At 38.9% G+C, this 24,160-nt stretch overlaps 2 protein-coding genes and 1 long non-coding RNA gene across 6 annotated transcripts; 2 read left to right on the top strand and 1 right to left on the bottom strand.

Moving 5' to 3' along the window:
• Positions 1-16,592: 16,592 nt before the first annotated feature.
• Positions 16,593-19,115, top strand: LOC130936150 (WD repeat-containing protein LWD1). The gene is made up of 2 exons (XM_057866161.1): positions 16,593-17,468; positions 18,307-19,115. The coding sequence occupies exons 1-2, from the start codon at positions 16,699-16,701 to the stop codon at positions 18,638-18,640; spliced, it is 1,104 nt and encodes a 367-aa protein (XP_057722144.1). The 5' UTR covers positions 16,593-16,698; the 3' UTR covers positions 18,641-19,115.
• Positions 19,116-21,058: 1,943 nt separating this feature from the next.
• On the bottom strand, positions 21,059-22,318 carry LOC130936331 (heavy metal-associated isoprenylated plant protein 35-like). 2 transcript variants are annotated; one of them, XM_057866387.1, is made up of 3 exons: positions 22,230-22,318; positions 21,931-22,009; positions 21,059-21,597 (listed from the first exon to the last, which is right to left on the bottom strand). In XM_057866387.1, exons 1-3 carry the CDS (start codon positions 22,251-22,253, stop codon positions 21,059-21,061), a joined length of 642 nt encoding a protein of 213 aa, XP_057722370.1. In that variant the 5' UTR covers positions 22,254-22,318. The 2 variants fall into 2 exon arrangements, with proteins under 2 accessions (XP_057722370.1, XP_057722369.1); XM_057866386.1 differs by having other exon boundaries at positions 21,059-21,615; positions 22,230-22,315.
• On the top strand, positions 21,097-22,447 carry LOC130936332 (uncharacterized). 3 transcript variants are annotated; one of them, XR_009068091.1, is made up of 2 exons: positions 21,097-21,187; positions 21,981-22,447. It is a non-coding gene; the product is annotated as an uncharacterized LOC130936332 (long non-coding RNA). The 3 variants fall into 3 exon arrangements; XR_009068092.1 differs by having other exon boundaries at positions 21,112-21,187; positions 21,684-22,447; XR_009068093.1 differs by having other exon boundaries at positions 21,117-21,187; positions 21,984-22,447.
• Positions 22,448-24,160: the final 1,713 nt, after the last annotated feature.

Here is a 24,160-nt window from a genome sequence, read left to right on the forward strand (position 1 = left end):
TTTGTTCTTCACACCACCTTCTTGGGTCATCTTTGACTGCTTCTAACACAGAATCTGCCATATCTGCACTCTTCAGAGTCATATATGTTGCAACTTTAATTTCTATAATTGCTTTCAGGTTAGCTTCTATTTTCTTGTCCACCTCTATTTTCGTTTCTTTGACTGCTTTCACCTGAGCGTGGGCAGCAGCTTGTGTATCCTAAAAGCATGTTGAACAAGTAGTTCTATAATCACATTCAAGGCAACTATAGTCAGTGTAACAAAGATGTTAATTCTTTTCACAACCAAATAGTAAAATAATTTCTTTTAAAGGAAAAAAGAAAAAAAAAGATGACATCTAACACTGCCAGAAAAAATAATAACATGTATTTGTCAAGCATTTTTTTGTATTTCCTTATTTTGATAAAATGTCTTACCCCAATTTTTTTGTATTTCCGTATCGCCCGCTTGGTCTTGGCGAAGACGTGATAGGAACGACGCAAAGCGGGAATATTAGGTCGGAACATCTACTGACCCTGCCGACGTAACTAGGGAGGTAATCACGACTTCCAAACTGTACTATCGTGTGTTTGGCGTGTTTTGTCAGTCATTAATTAGGGTGCGGTGCGAAAATTGGATTAATTTAGTTTTGTCTCTGTGCAGGTGATGGAAGTGTTCCGCAACCTCAGCTAGCATTTTGTCGAGTATGTTTTTGAAAATGTGTTGTCTGGGAATAGTATATAGTCACTTTGCATGAATACTGTATGTGTAAGGAAAAGTCAGATGTTTTAAGATCACTTTGCATGTATCTGTACCTGGATGATAGGGGAATTAACTGTTTACTGTTGTGAATTAGTGTTAAGTTGTACTGTTTTTTATTTCAATCAGGTTGAATAGTTGCTTCTTGATATGCAGTAGGAGTGTATTTTTTTTACATAGGGTGGTATGAGAATCAATGGCCTTGAGACCCATTAACTCTATGGATGAGATGCTGTTATTGGATTGAGGACCGAAAATGTCACTGTGGTTGATAAAACATAGTAACAAGGGGCATGAATTTCTTGTGCTAACAAATTATAGGTCGTATGACTTCCATTCCAACTGCATCATCATCCTATTAACACTAGAATGTTGTGAGCATGAGTAAATTAGTTAACCCAACGTGCATGCATATAGGCTGCAGAATATAAGAATGGTCTAATTATCATTCGTACGGCATGGTTAACTACGTTGGCAACCCTCCCATTTGTTATGTTTTTTTATTTAGATACTAAAAAGTGAAATGTCTCAATGAAATGATTGTAAATCAATGTCCTGGGTGTTGGGAAATGACCTGGAAATATACCTGTTAAATTTAAGTGTTGAGTAATTATTGTCTCTCATTACGTTCCTTCTGGCCACATCATACCATGACTTGGTTTGATTCAGAATTTTTTTTCGGCATGATGCTCTCGTTACATTTCTTCTAGCAACTTTCTCAATAATGGCATTAGATAACCAAACAACCTGTGTTGGGAGATAGGTAGATTGATAGGTAGAGTGATACGAGAGAAGCGAGAGAGACACGAGCAAAGATAGGAGAGAGGGGGAGTCAAGAAGACTGTGAGAGATATAACATAGAGAGCTAGCAGCAATAAGAGGGAGTTATATATATAGGGTGAATTCTCTGGTGTAGAAAGGGTTATTGTTTCTATACGTGTAGAAAGATGCTGGCAATGTGAGATGAGAACAAGTGTCCGTTAAAAGACAAATTCTGCACTGTGTTGCAGATTGGGCAGAAGGCATGTCTCATGAAGCTTCCGTTGCCGTGATAGTTAATGATAGTATGATTAATTAAGAATTTTTGTAAAGGTCCTCAATGTGGGTTTGAAAAAAAATTTATGTTTGTAGTGAATTTATTGTTTAATGTTGACATTATTTTGGGCCATAAACTATTCACTCTAAATGAATTTCAACGGTGTTACGGTAGGTAACCGGAGATTAGCCCAATGAATGGCGTTAGGCGGCCCAAGTGTGCAACGGAGGAGAATTCCAGGTAGGTCCGCAACTCGGGAGGCTCCGTCCGGCTTGTGCTTGCGTGTGAATGGGGGGTGGTACCTATAAGGACACTCCGATGCCTAAGTTAGCAAGGGTGTAAGCAGGTCTTAGAGAGTATTGGACTTAGAGATACCTGAGGGGTGTCAGTGTATTTATAGTGGTGAGCCAATAACCACCGTTGGAGTAGTGCCGTATCTTTAGGGTGATAACCGTCCCACTATCTTAGGGAGGTTAAGATATGGCTTTAGGAAGTGGTTAGAGAGATTTTAGGGGCGGTTACTCATTTGAATGAGTGTTTACCTGCCAGCTAATCTCACAACCGACTTCTTCGTACCAAGTCGGGGTGGACACCGACCTCTTGAGTGGAGGTGGGTGCTTTGCTAGGCTTAATCTATTGGATCAGGTCTTTCGATTGGACCTGGACCCTTAACATTGGGCCAGGGTATGAACAGTGCCCCTACTTGAGCCCAAGACCCTTTCAAGGCTTGGGTTCAAGTATTCAACTCGGGTTCGTGGCCGACCTTCACGGGTTTTGAAACCGACGTGATTTTCGCGACCTTTTGTTTCTGACAGTTACGTCAATTCAAGCGTCGTGTCCGTTGAGGAAGCGTTTAGGGATTGAGGGCTTTGGTAACGGTGCAGTCTCATTAATGACTGCCTCGTTTTTACCATTATGCCCCTTAGCCTATTTATAAATACTTTCCCTCTCTTTCCATTTTCCGTTTCTGCGATCTTTCAAACTTCTTCTTATCTTGTTCGTATTGCATCCTTGCGTTCGAAGACTTCTGTTCTTCTCCAACCTCCATTTTCGGATAAAGGTTAGTTTTGCTTTCCCCATGTCATGCTTTATGTTTGCATGTTTTGTTTTGCGAGTAGATAGGTTGACCTGTAGATTCTAGTTTCGAATCTCTCTTCTTTAGTGGCCGTGTTTTTTGATTTTCTTTTTCTTTTTCCCTTTTTGTAGGTTTTCTGCCACTTTTCTTCTTATATAAAAAATGGCTTCTGTAGACATTCTTTCTCAGTGGGTTGATGATACGGTCCTTGGGGAGGAACCGTTGGTTGACGCTGAGTTCATCACTCACCTTCGTACTCATCATAGGCTCTGTACTTCGGACGAGGACGAGCCCAAATATGAACTGGTAATCCCGGGTCCTGAAGACCGGGTCTGTTTTGGGAGAGTTAATGAGGCGGCCCCTCATTTTTTCTTCATGTATGAAAGTATGATCACCCGCTTGGGTGTTTTTCTTCCTTTCTCAGATTTCGAGATATCCATTTTGCACCACTGTAAAGTTGCCCCTACTCAACTCCACCCCAATTCCTGGGGTTTCTTGAAGATTTATCAGTTTATAAGCCACGCTCTGGACTTTCCGACTTCCTTGAGAATTTTCTTTTATCTTTTCCATATGACTAAGCCCTTTAGTGGGCTAAACAACAAACAACAATGGGTATCCTTCCGAGCCATTCAAGGTCGGAGGATTTTCACCCTTTTTGATGAATCTTTTCACGACTTCAAAAACTTCTTCTTCAAGGTTCAAGCTGTAGAGGGCCACCACCCCTTTTTTCTGGACGAGCATTCCTCCCCTCGCTTTCCCCTCTACTGGCTGCCGGCCACCCCTTGCGAAAAGATTGGTCTAGATGACCTAGACGAGGTGGAGGCGGCCATTGTAGGGTTTTTCCGAGAAGCATGGAGGAGGTCCCCATATTTGGATACCAGGAAAATTCTTCAGGGAACACCGATTTTCGTTCAATCTCAAATAGGTAGTGCATGCATTCTTTATTTCCGAGTAGTTTTCGCCGACTTATATTTTACCGACGAGTTGTTGACTTACATTTTACCGACTTGTAACTCGGTTGTTATTTGTTTTCTTTTGTAGATATGGCAAAAAAGAATGCTCAGGAGGCCTACCAAAGGGTCCGGGAGGCTAAGGCGAAGTCCCGGGCTAGGTCCGGGGTGGTCACCTCTCCTCCCCCTCCGCCTCCTCCTCCTAAGAACACTGGCACTCCTACTCAACCTATTGTACTCTCTTCCTCGAGCTTGCCCGACCACCCCCCTCTGCCCAAATTCTCTCCGAACCCGAGAAGAAGCGCAAGACTTCAGAGTCTGGCTCTTCTTCCTTCGATGGTGGGGTTAAGGCGGATGCTATGGCATTCATCCGAAAGAACATCTATCCTTTTATACATATGGATGATGTTTCTGTTCGAAACCACCTTACCACCATGGCCGAGGAGAGTTTTAGGACGGCGGGTGTTTGTGGCAAGCTTTTGGATATTTTTGAGAAGGCTCCCCTTAGCTCCTTGGGTGCAACCTCGAGGGTTGAGGAGTTGGAGGGGAGACTTCGTATTTTTGAAAAACATGAGAAGGAGCTGAAGGATGAGAGAGATAAGTTGAGGAAGGAGAGGGATCACCTGAAGGAGGAGGAGGGTAGGCTACGGGCCCAATGTACTTTGGAGGCTAATCTGAGGAAGACGGCGCAAGACAGCTACCACAGCTTATTTCAAGATATTGTGGCCGTGAGGAAGGACTTGCTGAATTCTCGAACGCATACGCCGAGTTGGAGGACTCTATTGCCGATGGTGCCGAGGAGTCTTGGAGGATTTTCTTGGAACAAGTCAGAGTTATCGCTCCCGACTTGGATCTTTCTCCACTACATCCTGACAAGGTGGTTATTGACGGCGCCATCGTTGATCCTCCCGTCCCCGAGGTCATTTCCGAGTCAGACCTGAAGACTCGGGGACAGAGAATTATCGAGTCTCCTCCTCGTCCTACGGATGCCTCAGGTTCTTCTTCCGTTCCTCCTCCCGGTCCTGGTGGTGTTCCTCCTGGTGGTGTTCCTCCTGGTGGTGGTGATTCCTCTACTCCGTCCAAAAAATGACTTCTTTATGTTTGTGGCTATATGGGGCCCGGCCTGTGGGTCCCTCTTTTTTAAACTTCTATTTATTGCTGGTGAACAATTTCCTTCTGGCCTTTTAAGGCCGTAAACAAAATATTCTGTTCGTTGCCCTTTTTGGATAAGGGTTTTAAACAAAATTAATGCCCTTTTTGGATAAGGGTTTTCTAATCGAAGTAGGCGCCCTTTTTTGGATAAGGGTTTAAGTTACTTTGCGTGCGTACATGCTTTTCTATTTTGAATATGTTTGATCCTTTCGAAAAGAAAACCTTTGTTAGCTTGTATTGTTTTCTTGAGCCTTTTTCGTGCAAAGGTTTGTCTGCAAACTTTAAACTTTTTCAGGTTTCCATATCTCTTTTGTTATCCTTTATACTCAACTTTGCTGTAGTGAGTTTTTATGACTTAAGTTATTTTTGTGATGCGTTTTTCGTTTACTCGGAATGTATCCGAGTTTTTCTACTCGGGTTCTTGTCTTTGACTTATAAGTCGGACTGTTCCCGAGTTTCATACGATCAACTTATATAACCTCTTTACACCGACTTGTACCTCGTCGTTTCATCCTGACGACCATGTTAGGTCGGTTCATGGGATTTTCACGTTTTGTCGAGCTTAAGTCGGCGCGTTTCGTAGAAGGACTTAAAAATACTAAAGGAGGATATTAAGAGAGATATTGTAGAAAAGATCTTTATTAATTGGGAAGGTACCTTTTTGCTACTAAGGGTCTTTGACAGCATGTTTTCCCTTAGCCTCTACTATGATGCCTCGTTAAAAACCCCTCTCCAGAAAAAACCCTTTTTTTGGGAAAAAATCATGAAGCTGGGAAAAGAGTACATCAGGGAGTAGAGTTCGCTTTTAACTGTAGTACCTTTTCATATTACAAGCATGCCACGACCTTGGTAACTCAGTGCCATCCAGGTTGGTTACTTTATAATAACCTTTCCCTAACACTTCCTTGATTTTGTATGGCCCTTTCCAATTTGCGGCGAGCTTTCCATCTCCTGATTTGTTGACCCCAATGTCGTTTCTGATTAAGACCAAGTCGTCAACGACAAATGTTCTTCGAATGACTTTTTTGTTGTATCTGGTAGTCATCCTTTGCTTTAATGCTGCCTCTCTTATCTGGGCGTTTTCTCGGACTTCGGGGAGCAAGTCGAGTTCCTCTTTGTGCCCCTGTACATTTCCGACCTCATCGTGGAGAATTACCCTTGGGCTTTGCTCATTGATTTCTATGGGAATCATGGCTTCTACCCCATAGACCAGTCGGAAGGGTGTTTCTCCTGTGGCGGATTGGGGGGTCATCCTATAAGCCCACAATACTTGAGGGAGCTCTTCAGCCCAAGCCCCCTTTGCTTCCTGTAGTCTCTTCTTCAAGCCTGCCAGTATGACTTTGTTAGCTGCCTCGGCTTGCCCATTGGCTTGTGGGTGTTCTACCGAGGTGAATTGATGTTTGATTTTCATACTAGCTACCAGGCTTCTAAAGGTGGCGTCGGTGAACTGGGTTCCATTGTCTGTGGTTATGGAATGAGGTATTCCAAACCTTGTGATAATGTTTTTGTAGAGGAACCTGCGACTTCTTTGAGCGGTGATAGTGGCTAGTGGTTCCGCTTCTATCCACTTTGTGAAGTAATCTATCCCCGCGATCAGGTATTTGACTTGCCCTGGTGCTTGGAGAAAAGGACCTAACAAATCCATTCCCCACTTCGCGAAAGGCCAGGGGGAAGTTATACTGATGAGCTCTTCGGTGGAGCCACGTGGAAATTTGCATGCATCTGGCATGGCTGGCATTTTTCACAAAGTCTGTGGCATCTTTCTGCAAGGTCGGCCAATAAATCCTGCTCGGATTATCTTCCTGGCCAGTGACCTTGCTCCGAGATGATTTCCGCAGATCCCACTATGTACTTCCTCGAACACCTCGGAGGTTCTTGAGGTCGGTACGCACTTCAGCAATGGTGTTGATATCCCTCTCTAAAGGACATTTCTCACCAATGTATAATGTTGTGCTTCCCTTCGGATCTTTTTAGCCTCTTTCTCCTCTTTGGAGAGTCGAATTTTAGGTATTCGACTAAGGGATTCATCCATCCGAGGTTTAGGCCGACTACCTCAAGTACCTTTTGTTCGTCTTCTGTTTTTGATACCGAGGGTTCTTGGAGGGTTTCTTGGATCAGGCTTCTGTTGTTCCCTCCGGTTTGGTACTTGCTAACTTGGACAGGGCGTCGCTCTGCTATTTAGATCCCGAGTTATATGTTTTATCTCGGTTTCCGCAAAGTGCCCAAGGTGTTCCAAGGTTTTTCCAAGTATTTCTTCATACTGGGGTCCTTTGCCTGATATTCTCCACTTATTTGGGAAGTCACCACTTGTGAGTCGCTGATCATCACCTTCGCAGCACCAACTTCTTCTGCTAATTTAATCCGGCCATCAAGGCCTCCCAACTTCTTCTGCTAATTTTAATCCGGCAATCAAGGCCTCATATTCTGCCTGATTGTTTGAAGCCGGAAATTCAAATTTCAAGGAGACCTCTATCTGGGTTCCTTTTCCATCTACCAATATTATGCCTGCGCCGCTTCCTGTTTTGTTGGAGGATCCGTCTACATAGAGTTCCCATGTAGTCGGTTTTTCCTCTTGTTCACCTGCGTATTCTGCAATGAAGTCGGCGAGGCATTGGGCTTTAATTGCAGTCCGAGTTTCGTATCTTAAATCAAACTCGGAGAGCTCTATCGCCCATTGAACCATTCTCCCTGCAACATCCGTCTTTTGAAGGATTTGCTTCATGGGCTGGTTCGTGCGGACTCTTATGTGTGAGCCTGGAAGTAAGGTCGTAGCCTTCGTGAGGCTATTACTAAGGAGTAGGCAAACTTCTCTAGTTTGTGGTACCTTAGCTCAGGGCCTTGTAGAACCTTACTGGTGAAATAGACCGGGTGTTGCCCGACCTCGTCTTCTCTGATCAGGGCTGATGAAACAGCCTTGTTTGCGACGGATAGGTATAGGACAAGGTCTTTTCCCGGTATTGGTCGAGTTAATATAGGAGGTTGGCTTAAGAATTTTTTGAACTCTTGGAACGCCTCCTCACATTCCGGAGTCCATTCAAACTGGCATCCCTTCCTTAATAGGGAGAATAATGGAAGGGATTTTAGTGCCGATCCTGCCATGAATCTGGAGAGGGCTGCGAGTCGGCCATTGAGCTGTTGAACCTCTCTTAAACAAGTCGGGCTCTTCATTTCTAGGATAGCTCTGCACTTGTCGGGATTGGCCTCAATCCCTCTTTGTGTTAGCATGAAGCCTAGAAATTTCCCTGCTTCTACTGCGAAGGCGCATTTTGCGGGATTTAGTCTCATCCCATGCAACCTTATAGTGTCGAAGACTTGTGAGAGGTCGGTTAAGAGGTTGACTTCTTGCTTGGTTTTTACTAACATGTCGTCGACGTATACCTCCATTAGGCTCCCTAAATGGGAGGAAAACACTTTGTTCATCAGCCTTTGGTACGTGGCTCCTGCATTCTTTAGTCCGAATGGCATGACCACGTAGCAATAGTTGGCTTTTGGTGTGATGAACGATGTTTTCTCCTGGTCGGGTTCATGCATCGGGATTTGGTTATATCCCGAGTAGGCGTCCATGAATGATAGGTATTGATACCCTGAGCTGGAGTCCACCAGGGTGTCAATACTCGGTAGAGGATAGGGGTCCTTAGGACACGCCTTATTCAAGTCGGTATAGTCGACGCACATTCTCCATTTACCATTTTGTTTTTTGACTAGCACTACATTGGCTAGCCATGTTGGGTATTTGACCTCTCTGATAAAGCCGGCTTCCAGGAGCGCCTGTACTTGCTCTTCTACTATTGAGGCCCTCTCTGGGCCGAGCTTGCGTCTTCTTTGTTGTACAGGTCGGGACCCTGGGTAAACCGAGAGCCTATGGGACATGAGCTCGGGATCAATCCCGGGCATGTCGGAAGCCTTCCAGGCGAAGAGGTCGGAATTAGCTCTTAGGAGTTCACCCAACCCTTGTTTCAGGGTTTCCCTAGGTTGGCTCCTATGTAAGTGTTTTTTCTTCATCCTCACCGACTTGTATCTCCTCGGTTTTTCCTCCCGGTTGGGGTCGCAGCTCTTCTCTGGTCCTGGCACCACCTAATTCTATGGTGTGGACTTCTTTGCCCTTCCCTCTCAGATTTAGGCTTTCGTTATAGCACTTCCTCGCCAATTTCTGATCTCCCCTCACCGTTGCTATTCCTCCTGGAGTCGGGAATTTCATGCAGAGGTGAGGAGTTGATACCACCGCTCCGAGTCGATTAAGGGTAGTTCTGCCAATTAAGGCATTGTAGGCTGACCCTTCATCGATGACTATAAAGTCTATGCTCAGAGTCCTTGATTTTTCCCCTTTTCCAAAGGTAGTGTGAAGGGGTAAAAATCCCAGTGGCTTTATTGGCGTGTCCCCTAACCCATATAGAGTGTCGGGGTAAGCTCTCAACTCTTTTTCATCTAACCCTAGTTTGTCGAAGGCGGGCTTGAAAAGGATGTCCGCCGAACTTCCTTGGTCTACTAGGATTCTGTGGAGGTGGGCGTTGGCTAGGATCATAGTTATCACCACGGGATCATCATGCCCGGGGATTATTCCTTGCCCATCCTCTTTTGTGAATGATATAGTGGGGAGGTCGGGTGTCATCCCCGACCTGATAGACTCTCTTCAGATGTCTTTTGCGAGAAGATTTGGTGACTCCACCTCCCGCAAATCCTCCTGAGATCATGTGGATGTGTCTCTCAGGGGTTTGTGGTGGAGGATCTCTCCTGTCCATATCATCTCGCTTTCTCTTTCCATGGGTGTCCGACCTCTCCATGAGATATCTGTCAAGCCGACCTTCTCTAGCCAGCTTTTCTATCACATTTTTGAGGTCGTAACAATCGTTGGTGGAGTGACTATATATTTTATGGTACTCGCAATACTCGCTGCGACTTCCCCCTTTTTTGTTTTTAATAGGTCTTGGGGGTGGCAGCCTTTCAGTGTTGCAGATCTCTCTGTATACATCCACTATAGAAGTCTTTAGAGGAGTATAAGAGTGATACTTTCTGGGCCTTTCGAGACCGGGTTCTTCCTTCTTCCTGACTTCCCTTTCCCTTTCCCTAGAGGAGGAAGTAGGTCCAGGTCGTGAACTCAGGTCTCTTAATTTGGCATTCTCTTCCATGTTGATGTACTTTTCGGCCCTTTCTTGTACATCACTTAGAGAAACGGGGTGCCTTTTAGATATGGACTGTGAGAAGGGGCCTTCTCTAAGTCCGTTGACTAACCCCATTATTACTGCCTCTGTGGGCAGGTCTTGGATCTCTAAACATGCCTTATTGAACCTTTCCATGTAGGCTCGTAGAGACTCTCCGACCTCCTGTTTTACTCCCAGGAGGCTCGGTGCATGTTTTACTTTATCCTTCTGAATTGAGAACCTCATCAAAATTTCCTGGAGAGGTCTTCAAAACTAGTAATGGATCTCGGGGGGAGGCTATCGAACCACTTCATCGCTGCTTTCGATAAAGTGGTCGGGAAAGCCTTGCATCTCGTAGCGTCGGAGGCATCAGCTAGATACATCCGGCTTTTGAAGTTGCTAAGATGATGCTTTGGATCCGTAGTCCCATCGTAGAGGTCCATATCAGGGCTTTTGAAGTTCCTTGGAACTTTTGCCCTCATTATGTCCTCGCTGAAAGGATCCTCTCCGCCCGGGAGTTGATCTTCTCCTTCATCGCGGGAGTTCTTGAGGGAGGATTCTAGCTGCAAGAGTTTTCTTTCTAACTCTTTTCGCCGTTCCATCTCTTCTTTAAGGTACCTTTCGGTTTCCTTCTGCCTCTCCCGCTCTTGTTCTAATTGCTCTAGGCGGCTATGGACTAATCCCATTAGTTCAGTTACGTGGGATGGTCCACCCTTTTCTGATTCGCGACCATCTGAGGAATTTACCTTCGGATTTTTCATTCCTGAGGTACCTTCTCTATGCTGGTCGTTATCTTCCTGGTGCTGGGCCAGGTCTTCATTGTTATTGCCCGCGTTCGGATTCTCTTCTTCGGAATCTGTTTCCGCACGGACTTCTTCATGGAATCTATCCGCCATCGAGGGATGATCTCTCGGGTCCCCGGCAACGGCGCCAATGTTACGGTAGGTAACCGGAGATTAGCCCAATGAATGGCGTTAGGCGGCCCAAGTGTGCAACGGAGGAGAATTCCAGGTAGGTCCGCAACTCGGGAGGCTCCGTCCGGCTTGTGCTCGCGTGTGAATGGGGGGTGGTACCTGCAAGGACACTCCGATGCCTAAGTTAGCAAGGGTGTAAGCAGGTCTTAGAGAGTATTGGACTTAGAGATACCTGAGGGGTGTCAGTGTATTTATAGTGGTGAGCCAATAACCACCGTTGGAGTAGTGCCGTATCTTTAGGGTGATAACCGTCCCACTATCTTATGGAGGTTAAGATATGGCTTTAGGAAGTGGTTAGAGAGATTTTAGGGGCGGTTACTCATTTGAATGAGTGTTTACCTGCCAGCTAATCTCACAACCGACTTCTTCGTACCAAGTCGGGGTGGACACCGACCTCTTGAGTGGAGGTGGGTGCTTTGCTAGGCTTAATCTATTGGATCAGGCCTTTCGATTGGACCTGGGCCCTTAACATTGGGCCAGGATATGAACAAACGAAAATGCCTAATATGGGCTTGTCTTATGTCCAAAAAAATATTATGTATATTGTTATGATAATTATATTTGTAGTTAATTAATAATTTATATTAATTATTTAAATTATAGTTAATTATATTAAATCGGTATTGAATATTATGTATATTGTTATGCTAAATTATAATTAGTTAAATTTGTTTAGGTAAAAAAATAAATTTAATTTTTACACATTTAAAAATAACTTTTGGTTTGGTTATTTATTTTTATCTATAAAATTTAAAAATACTAACCATATTATAAAATTAGTCGTTACAAATTTAAAAATGCTAACTATATTATAACTTTTTTAATACTAATATTTTGAATAGTAAATTATTTTTAAATTCATAAATTTGAATAATATTGTTGTTAAAGAAATAGTAACTAAAATAATCTTAATTATTTTAAGTACTTAATCTAGTTGGATCATAGCAGGAACTAAAGTTAGTTTCTTCTAATGGAGAAGAGAGATGCTTTGAGTTCCTATTTACTGTTCATGATACAAAAATTGATGTAGAGTTACTTTTTTATGACAGGTGGATTATAAATAGAGACTGAGATGAGTTTCGTACTGGAGATAGTCTCTCTCTCTCTCTCTCTCTCTCTCTCTCTCTCTATATATATATATATATATATATATATATATATATATATACTCCCTCTTGTTGCTGCTGGCTCTCTATATTATATCTCTTGCAGTCTTCCTGACCCCCTTCTCTGCTCGTGTCTCTCTCGCTTCCCCTGTATCGCTCTACCTATCTCCCAACATAGGATGTTTGGTTATCTAACGCCATTATTGAGAAAGTTTCTAGAAGGAACGTAACGAGAGCATCATGCCGAGAAAAAAATTCTGAATCAAACAAGTCACGGTATGATGTGGCTAGAAGGAACATAATGAGAGACAATAATTACTCAACACTTAAATTTAACGGATATATTTCCTAGTCATTTTTCAATACCCAGGATGTTGATTTACAATCATCTCATTGAGACATTCCACTTTTTAGTATCTAAATAAAAAAACGTAAATAGGAGGGTTGCCAACGTAGTTAACCATGCCGTACGAATGATAATTAGACCATTCTTATATTCTACAATCTATATGCATGCACGTTGGGTTAACTAATTTACTCATGCTCACAATATTCTAGTGTTAATAGGATGATGATGCGGTTGGGATGAAAGTCATATGAGTTATAATTTGTTAGCACAAGAAATTCATGCCCCTTGTCGCTATGTTTCATCAACTATAGGACATTTTCAGTCCTCAATCCAATAACAACATCTCACTCATAGAGTTAATGGACCTCAAGGCCATTGATTCTCAGTCCATCCTACGTAAAAACCACACTCCTACTGCATATCAAGAAGGAATTATTCAACTTGATTGAAATAAAAAAATGTACAGCATAACACTAATTCACAACAGTAAACAGTTAATCCCCCTATCATCCAGGTACAGATACATGCAAAGTGTCATCTTAAAACATCTAACTTCCCCTTACACATACGGTATTTATGCAAAGGGACTATATACTATTCCCAGACAACACATTTTCAAAAACATACTCGATAAAACGCTAGCTGAGGTTGCAGAGCAGTTCCATGACCTTCACAGAGACAAAACTAAATTAATCCAATTTTTGCACCGCATCCTAATTAATGACTGACAAAACATGCCAAACACACGATAGTACAGTTTGGAAGTCGTGATTACCTCCTTAGTTACGTCGGTAGGGTCCAGTAAATGTTCCGACCTCACATTTCTGCTTTGCGTCGTTCCTATCACGTCTTCGCCAAGACCAAGCGGGCGATACAGAAATACAAAAAATTGGGATAAGACATTTTAACAAAATAAGAAAATACAAAAAAAAAACGCTTGACAAATACAGATTATTAATTTTACTGGCAATGTCAGATGTCATCTTTTTTTTTTCTTTTTCCTTTAAAAGAAATCATTTTACCATTTGGTTGTGAAAAGAACTAACATCTTTCTTACACTGACTACAGTTGCCATGAATGTGATTGTAGAACTACTTGTTCAACATGCTTTTAGGATACACAAGCTGCTACCCACGCTCAGGTGGAAGCAGTCAAAGAAACGAAAATAGAGGTGGACAAGAAAACAGAAGCTAACCTGAAAGCAATTACAGAAATTAAGGTTGCAACATATATGACTCTGAGGAATGCAGATATGGCAGATTCTGTGATAGAAGTAGTCAATGATGACCCAAAAAGGTTGCGTAAAGAACAAATCAGCGATCTGGGCTACACAGAAAATTAACCAACCTCATCAATCTTCTTGCATATCTACAAGGCAATAGAAAGTAAAAAATCAGATATATAGATAGTGTTCAATCTATAAAAAAAAAAACAAAAGGGAACCATATTGGTTGTAGCAATTAAAATTTTGCCCTTTCTCTTTCGGATATGGATTTTTAATCAACTACATGTCCAGCACGATCATTATTAATTAACTACAAATATAATTATTTATTATGAAGGGAAGAAAGATATAAATAATAAAAATTATTATTTAACTACAAATATAAATTATTAATTAACTACAAATATAATTATTAATAATATAAATTATTAATTAATTATAAATATAAATTATTAATTAATTACAAATATAATTATCATAACAATATACATAATATTTTTTTGGACATAAGACAAGCCCATGTTAGGCATTTCCGAACTGTATTTGTTGTTCCATAATGAGCGACTTATGAATCGATTTTTTATTTAAATAAATATATAAAAATTATTATTTATCAAAATGCACAGAAAAGAAAAGAAAAATTAAAATACACATGGCCATCTCAAATGCACCGTCTACGAATTGAAATTATCCTTTAACTCAGGCTTAGCACATGCGAAATAGAAGTTTTGTGTCAGAATCACCTCACCTGCAATAGCCATGAATTAAAATTCGGTTTCACCTTTATCGCATGCGAATTGGGTGTATTGCATAGGGATAGCAAAATAGGTCAAACCTGTCAGGCCAATCCGCCGAAGGCTTTTATTTTATTTTTTTATTAAATAAAAGAGTAATTATTACTACAAAATTTATAATTATATAATTTTCAAATACTTTTTTCATTTTTTGTTTTTGTTATTCTTTTAGTTATTAACTTTATTTATTTTGTTTTACAATTTTGTATATATGTACAAGTTATGTGACTTATTTTTTAAAATAAAGATGATTTTATTGACGAATATTATTTTGAACAGTTTTATTGAAAAATCATATTATAATTTGACTATTTTTTATTTGTATTTTTAAATTATTTTTTTATTACTTTTAATGAATTTTATTTAAAAAAAGGAGTCAAGCAGACTAACCCGCCGACTCGCCAATCCGCCATAAAATGGAGGCGGACTAGCATTTTAAATCCATTTTAGTTGGTGGGGCGAACTCTCATTCGTGGCGTGGGCCTAGGCGGAGCAGGACGGGTTGGGACGAGACGACCTGCTTTGCCACCCCTAGTATTGCAGATCTGCCACCACTTTGCAGCTGACACCTACAAAATGGGCAAATGGCTACATCAAGTGGGACACCCGCGAAATAGCCACCCTACTTATATAATTGTATGCATGATTCAACTATTGTATTCGACTCCTCCTGTACTACACATAGAATTAAATGAAACATCTATGATTATATATTGGTTTAGTTCTTTTGGCTTTTTAGGAGTAAATTGAGAGAAATCTTTTGGATCAAGTACTGCAAAGCTACAAGAGAAGAGTGATAAAATGATAGCTTATTTGGATCTCCAATACTATTTATGTTGTTTTGTTATAGATTATGTTAGTTTTCTGATAACTATTCCTTGATGAGAAGGTTGCTAATTGCATAAGATTCTCACTATTGTTGGGTTTTGGACATTAATAGATGTATTAATAACTTAGAAGTTAGATGAAAATAATTACAATCTCACAAAATGTATAAAATAATAAGTCAATCTTATGTATTCTATACTCAATTGAAGTTTTCATCGTTTATTTTTATATACTCTTGTGTTCTTATGTGATCTAATTAATAGGTGAGTTCGATTTTATGTAACTTTAGTAGCAATTTTAATATATAAAAATATGAGACTGATTCTTCAAGATTGAAATATTAATAATAAAAAGGTCAATTGAACTTGAACTAGAACTTCTTGCTTCTTTTTCTATTCAATTTATATTTCAATAAATGGAATCTAGTTAAAATTGATCATCATGTTTCAATTATATATCAAATTATAAACATACTTTAAAACAACATTGTTTCTTGAAATATAGTTTAATCATCTACTGTTTGGTCTAACTGTGCAACAATTTTATATTGATAACTATTTTTTGATTCATGAATAAGTTATGATGAATAAATAACACTCATGTTTTCATATAATGATAATGACAGCAAAAAAACTCGAGTGTTGTTGACAAGTGCTGCATATATTCATTTGAAGCATCTTGATTTTTCCAAGCACGCCAAAAACCTTTCTCCAGCGAGCAAAACTGTTTTAACACAAAATCTCTATTTCACATGCACCAAATCTGAGTTGAAGGGTAATTCTGATTTGCAGGCTGTGCACTTGAGATGATTATGGGCATTTTGATCTTTTTTTTTTCTTTTTTGTGTATTTTGATAAATAATAATTTTTATATATTTATTTAAATAAAAAAATCCTTATGAATCATTTCACCGGGCCAACACAATTTTTTGATGAATTTTTTAGTTATATAATTATATTTATGTTTTTTAATTATCAAAACACAATCTAAAATAATATAGAGCTAAACTGACATATTCTTTCTCTTCATTTTCTTTCTTTCTCATTTTCTTTCCTCTGGTGAAAAGAAAAAAATGTGCATTAAAATTCCATTTCAAAGGCTAAATAAAATAGTAACTATGTCACTCAACTCAAAAGAAAAAAAATAAATATAATAATCCGTTAATGGAAATAAAGTTTAAGTAGACCCCACCGAAAGTCTTCCCCATTTGGCTAAATAGGATGAGAGGCTCCTAACACCCACAATCCCCTGAGCCATCCGCCGCCTCCTCAAATCAACATTTTCATTAATTAAGAGTACCACACTCACTCAGAGGGTCCGACCCGCATAAGCGATGGGCGCGAGCAGTGACCCGACCCAAGACGGTTCCGACGAGCAGCAAAAGCGTTCGGAGATCTACACCTACGAAGCTCCATGGCACATCTACGCCATGAACTGGAGCGTCCGCCGCGACAAGAAGTACCGCCTCGCCATCGCTTCTTTACTGGAACAGTACCCTAACAAGGTCGAGATCGTCCAGCTCGACGACTCCACCGGCGAGATCCGTTCCGATCCCGCCCTCTCCTTCGAGCACCCCTACCCTCCCACCAAAGCCATCTTCATCCCCGACAAGGACTGCTCCCGCCCCGACCTCCTCGCCACCTCCTCCGACTTCCTCCGCGTCTGGCGCCTCCCTGACTCCACCAACTCCGACGACGCCGCCACCACCACCGCCAACAACAACGGCAATGGCTCCCGCGGCGTTGGCGGCGGGGTTGAGCTTAAGAGTCTCCTGAACGGGAACAAGAACAGCGAGTTCTGCGGGCCGCTGACGTCATTCGATTGGAACGAGGCGGAGCCACGGCGGATCGGGACGTCGAGCATTGACACGACGTGCACGATTTGGGATATTGAGAAGGAGGCTGTGGATACGCAGCTTATTGCGCATGATAAGGAGGTTTATGATATTGCCTGGGGTGGTGTTGGGGTTTTCGCTTCCGTTTCTGCTGATGGTTCTGTTAGGGTTTTTGATCTTCGCGATAAGGAGCATTCCACCATTATTTACGAGAGCTCTGAACCTGATACTCCCTTGGTTCGCCTCGGCTGGAACAAGCAGGATCCTAGGTTCGTCTCTTTCTTCAACATTTTAACCTAATTCTTGATATCAGTACTCTCAATTTCAACATTCAATATGATAAAGATTGATATGGATTGCATATCCCTAATTGTTCATTCACTTGAGCTACGCATTTTTATTGGAATTTATACTATGCACATATTTTGTGGCTTTTAGTTTTGTTTTGAATGGTGGATATAATATTGTGTGTGCTGTTCACCAAATTGTTGTTTAAGCTGAGAGAAATGTTGGGGGCCAGCACTTTTTATTATGTGCTGTTCAGCAATTGTTGTTTAAGCATATGCCCTAATTGATTCAGTTGAGATACACATTTTGTTTTGTTGTGGGAAGAAGAGGAAAAGGGGGTGGGGGGATTAACTTCGTCATTGGAATTTATGATATGCACATGGAGACTCAGCTGCAGTGTGAAATTGAAAATTGAGAACCGTCAGATGATTTTTGACATGTTTACCTAAATTACTATCTGATAATATTTAACTATCAATTTCACACGAAAACAATTGACTGGGAGTTTCCACCTATTTTCTGGCTTTTAGTTTTGTTTTGAATGGTGGATATAATATCTTTTGTGTTGTTCAACAAATTGTTGTTCAAGTGATAGCATAACTGAAAATAGAACTGTGTTTTTATGTTTACGGTTTATAATTTAGAGTTCAGGGTTAATGTTTATGATTTATGATCTAGAATTAAAGATAAACAAAATCATTTTAAAGAAGTCGGTTAATGCTTGCGGAAAAAAAAGTTGACTTCCTAACATTACTCTAACTAAAAATAGGACCGTGTTCTTATGCCCCTTAAAACTCATTGAACTCAAACATCTGCTAGGTACATGGCTACCATCATAATGGATAGTGCCAAGGTTGTGGTGCTTGATATTCGTTTTCCGACACTTCCAGTTGTCGAGTTGCAGAGGCACCAGGCAAGTGTGAATGCCATTGCTTGGGCGCCACATAGTTCTTGCCATATCTGTACAGCTGGGGATGATTCACAGGCTTTGATTTGGGACCTTTCTTCGATGGGTCAGCCTGTGGAGGGTGGTTTGGACCCGATTCTTGCGTACACGGCTGGTGCAGAGATTGAGCAGCTTCAGTGGTCATCTTCTCAGCCAGATTGGGTTGCCATTGCTTTCTCCACAAAGCTTCAGATTCTGAGGGTCTGATTGTTTTGTTTTCTCACTCACAGTTCACCGAAGGTGGAGATTTCAGAATGTTGTTAGATGGGTACATATTCTTGTCAAACTGAGGGTATTTTTGTCTCTAGTTATTTGGTACTTCTGTGAACCCTGTCCAGTATTCGTTTCAAAGAGACTTTTATTTTGTTTTTGTTCAGTAGATGTGAAAACAAAATTGGGATATTTTAGAGTTAAAAACGTGCTCCTAGAGTCCACAAGGTGGTCTATTGTTTTTAAAACATTAACCCAAATGAGTAGCTCCAAAGGTGCAGGCTTTAGAGCTAAGATAGTTGAAATTTAGTGCAAAGTATTAGTCTGTTTTCGGTATTTTAGTTTTAATTGTCAAATTCTTATCCTTGGAGACATGGACTGTTTTTCTGGTTCTGGAAAACCAAAAACCCCATTGTTATGTAAATGATTCATCTTTAATTCTATGTAACTCAATGGTAAGGTTTGTCTTTGATGATCGGTGTTGGAATTTGATGATTTTGTTTATGCTTAAGCTGCTTGGTTTTGGTTTCTCCTGCTGGATGTGTGCTTCAGTTTAAGTATAAGATGAAGCAAGTGGTTTAATGGTCTCACTATAAACATAATACATGATAGGATTTAATTGCATCGTTTGATCTACGTAGCTGACTCCACCTAATGAGATAAGGCTGTAATTGTTGTTGTATGATGCAAAATGGCGTAATGAAGTTGAGACTGGGGGCTTTCTGGTGTCGGGGAGAAACACATATACACTTTCCCTTTTCTCCTAGAATGATATATGTGTGTGTTTATGTTGTGGGGTTCATGGAGAAAAGGAGAGGAAAGGGAAGGGATTGAAAAGTAATAGACTCAACTCAGAATGTTTTATGCATGATTTTTGTTTGTTGAACATCTTCTATTCTTGGTATTGATAATTAATTTTTTTTTTTTGGTGATGCCATAGTTTTTGGTGACGGTATTGATAGTTAATTAGTTATTCATAAGAGATGAAAGATAAAATATTAGTCTTTTAATTAAAAATGTATACGAAGTGTGTATAAAAATTGGTACAAATATTATTCTCTATCATATTTTATTCATTAAATCATTTCCTCAAGGCTTGAGCCAACCAGGTGTTCTATACTTGGATCGTTAGCAAGAAAATATAACTAAAAGCACTAAACCCTACACTTCACTACTGTGATATCAACTTGTTCAGTCCTAGTCCTAGAGCTATGAAGCAATTGGAAAGATGTAATCTGGAATCCTTTGATGGTATGCATCAAACGGTTTTATTGAGACTGATATAAACTGGTATGATCAAGGAGTTCGGACCAATATACCATTCAACAAAACCCTAATCAGAAACAGGTAAAATACATGATCATTTTGGTTTTAAAAAATCTAATTTAAAAAGAAAATAACCCTTTTGATCTTCTAAAGATGGCCTTATTATTCCAAAAAAGATTCTAGAAATATTCTCGCTTTATTCTATTATTCTCTGAGAGATACAGCAGGATCAGGAAATTGATAATAATTGATGACTAGGAACTCCAGAAAATTCCAATATTCTTTGACCATTGTAATTATTGGAGATCATCTCTTAATGTTCTCCACAAACTAAGACTGGTTAGCAATTTTTAAATGCCGAATGCCTTATCCAAAGGACACATTGGTGGATCTTTTCTTGTCCACGCAGTATAGATGAGTGATAGCTACCAATTGCACAAGTTGCATAGGAATTAAGTATTTTATCTCCTGAAAATGGCACTTATTTGACCGGCAAACCAATTCAACTTGATAACACTTGCTTTCCACCCTGCGAGGCTTCATTCATTTTATCTATACTGCAAGTAGCTGATCTCTACTTCATTCTAACCAATTTTCAGCAGGGAGATATTTTTTATCTTGCTAACAACTTCTGCTACCCGAAGGAATAGAAAGTTTCATCTGACTTATATACTCTTGTCTTCATTGTTTCCTTTATCCAATGCACCACCCTATCAAGAATTTGTGAACTTTTGGAATGATATTATATAAACACCCAATCATACTAAAGTCGGTGATCTTTCATTTCCACTATGGAATCAAAGTGATCCATATTTTATTAATTTCCTTGGTAGTCTTCATCATATTCTGTTGTTAAAGATTAATAATTTAATCAAATTATTACTTTATTGTTATTTAAAAAATTATCCAAATTCTTAAGAATTGTTAACATTTTTAAATCAATTACTTTTGTAGAGTAGCGTTATTAGACAAAAGAATCTAATGGAATGACTAATTTGTCTAGCGAAAGTAGAATACTAGAGATTGTTTGGGAATTAAAATTTATTAAAAACTTAAGTATGTGACTGGTCTGGTGCATTTAAATATGTACCACTTGAGACTACCACTTTTTGTTCTATTAAACCACCACTTTTTTTTTCCCGCACTGTTTCACATTACATGGCAACCCATGGTATTGTCATCGCTAAAGTAATCCTCTGCTCTCACCCTTGGTCTCTCCAATGGTGGCTGAAATCTTGGCTCTTGAAAGCGGCAAGATTCTTCTTCATCATCATCAGGGTATGAAGCAGCTACATAATAATATGGCTGCGCTATGTAACAAAATTTCCGAGGATGAGTTTTCACATGCCTATATAAATTCATGTTTGGATAAACCTTAACATGATGCAAATCTTGATTATTAGAAGCGGTTATGGTAGACATGTTTGCATCCTTGTCACCTTTTCCATCCTCAACTACTTCTATGATATCTTTGTTTGTTTTCTCAATTCTAATGTCACAATCATTGTTAGCGTTTTCTTTTTCTTTCTCTGTTGTTGTGTCCTTCTTTTCTTCTTTAAGTTCCTCATAGCTACTGAGTGCTGCATGTTTTCCAGCTTTTTGAAGCTTTTTGATCAAATCTTTTGGATTCAAGTTTCCTAAAACTGTTACTTTGGGATGAAATGGGTCTATATCTGTTTTCACAACACCTGCCATACCATAGTGATCTATATACCCTTTAGTAGCAGAAAAAGATCTTGGATTATAGATTTAATTTTGATGCAATTTTTTTTAGGGTATTTCCCAACCCAACAAGCAATGATTAATCTGCCGTGAATATGAGCACATAAGGCAGGATTCGAACAACCACATTTGTTTAAGTGGACGAGTAAATTGACTACCTAATTAATCCAAGTTAATTTTTTATACTTATACTATTGTCTCCCTAACCTTACAGTTATTTATATATGATTAAACTTTATTGTTGTTATTTTTTCCTTAATGACAGTATATAGATTAAATTCTTGTATTATTATCATTACCTTCCATGCTTCCTAAAACCTTATTAATCTTCTTCTTACATCCTTCGCAGCAGTTGGTAGACACCTTCAATTCGATCTTCTGGAACGAATTCAATGCAAATTGATTTCAGTTTAATCGTTCTGACCCAACAACAACAATAGTTAAGTCTTGTCTCACTAAATATGATTGACTGTATTGTTGAATATCGATGGTTAATCAACGGTTTAAGCTAATTAAGGTATGCAAAGGATAATTAAAAGCAAGAAAGGAAAATGATGAAGTAAAAAGCTTTCAAGTTAAAGAGAGCAGAATGAAGGACCTTTAAGACCACATCCTTTGACATGCCCTTCGTGAGTTAAGTACTTGGAAGCTAGTAGTGTGAAGTGTGAACTTATAAAATATTAAAAAATGGAACAGATATTCTGACAGATAACGTTGGACTCATGGGGCTATTTATAAGCAACAAAATCTAACAAATTCCACCAACATTGTATGCTTTCAATCTCTTTTAACAAGTAAGAGTTTTTTTTTGGGGTTTATTTAATTTTTGGATAGATTTTTTTTTATTTGTTTTTAGTTTTGAAAATTACTAAGGATTAAATTTTTTATTTTTTGGATATAAAATTCTAATATCATGTCATAAAATTACTCATCTCAAAAATTTAAACTAATAGGAGAAAACAACATAAATAGTTATATTTCTAATATTTTCAATATGTTTTTATCAAATACAAACTAAGCATCAATGTGATGAACCATACATGAAAAATTTTATTTATTTATTTTTCTTCCTGATTGTTTAATTGATGATAAATATCTCTAAAGTGCATCCCCACTTTGGAGAAGTTATATTTCATTTCATGTACTTATATTCTCATTCTCATTAATTATGCTTTGTTATCACAAACTTACAGTATAACAGTAAAGATAACCACTACCAAATAATAAATAATTATGATTTATATATGAGGATATATGTGTAACTTCGTTTTCGTTATTTAAATGCAAGAGCATCTGGGACAGCTTTCTCTTTAAGCAGAGGTTCTAAAACCCTTTGGATAATTCTGTATTCACAAGTTGCATTGTAACTAAAGTTTTTGCAGCAGTAGCTTTGGTTCAATTCGCGGCGTATTGTAACTTTTTGAACTTTGTTATATTGGTATATATAGTCTTCTAAAGTTTTTTGAAATTGTGTTTATAATTGTGTTTGTGTATGTATTTTTAAGACTACAAGTAATAAAGCTTAAAGGTAAAAGCATGCAGAGGTGATGAATAAACTTTGATGTGTATTTTTTGGGGTAATTTACGTAGATATTACACAATTATTCTGGTTGAAAATTGTATACATGTATGTATGCCCAAAATATTTTTATGTCTCTTTTAAATACTAATTGCAACAATGTCAGGATTACGATCATAACATATAAGCTTATATAGCTAAATCGTTTCTTCATGCAACAAATTACGTAGGTAAAAAAAAAAAGGCAATCCTCTCTCCAACTAAATTGTTTTATGCTACAATAATGAACACCATTTTTGGGGTTCTCTCTTTATTAGGGATGTTTACGGTGCCATTTGGTTCGATTTTAAGAGAAAAAATTATCCAATTCGAATATTTAATTTATATGCGATATAATTTGAATTGGATTTTTTTTTTGAAAATCCGATCCGATCCGATCCAATTATAAGCAGTTTAAATTTGTGGTTTTTCAAATAAAAAATAATAATTTAATTTATAAAATTAATAATTTGTCCAACAATCCAACATAATAATAAAATGTAAATTTCATAAAATATTATAAAATAATATGTTCAAGTGTCAAACAATCCAACATATTCAACAAGTCTTGATAAAATAATAATTTTTCAGTATAAAACAATTGAACAAGTTTCAACAACACAAAATTAAATAACATAACAAAGTCTTAAATGATGAGCTGAGAGGAAAACTCCTTGCCTATGAAGCTACACACACAAACTCGGACTCAAAAAAAAAAAGGGAATAGCCCTAAAATCAAAAATAGAATCAAAAGAGAGTGAGTCTAGTGATGACATTTCAGATGATGAACTTATGTTTTTTGTTAGGAGACTTAGAAAGATAATGAAGAATAGAGACAAAGACAAGGGTTCAAGCTCAAAAGATTACAAGAAGGACTTGAGCAATGTGACTTGTCATTATCATTGCAAGGAGGTTGGACATTTTAAGTTCAACTGTCTAAAGTTCAAGAAAGAGGACAAAAGGAAGAAAGA

Source organism: Arachis stenosperma, chromosome 6 (genome assembly GCF_014773155.1).
Source record: "Arachis stenosperma cultivar V10309 chromosome 6, arast.V10309.gnm1.PFL2, whole genome shotgun sequence".
Taxonomy (NCBI): domain Eukaryota; kingdom Viridiplantae; phylum Streptophyta; class Magnoliopsida; order Fabales; family Fabaceae; genus Arachis; species Arachis stenosperma.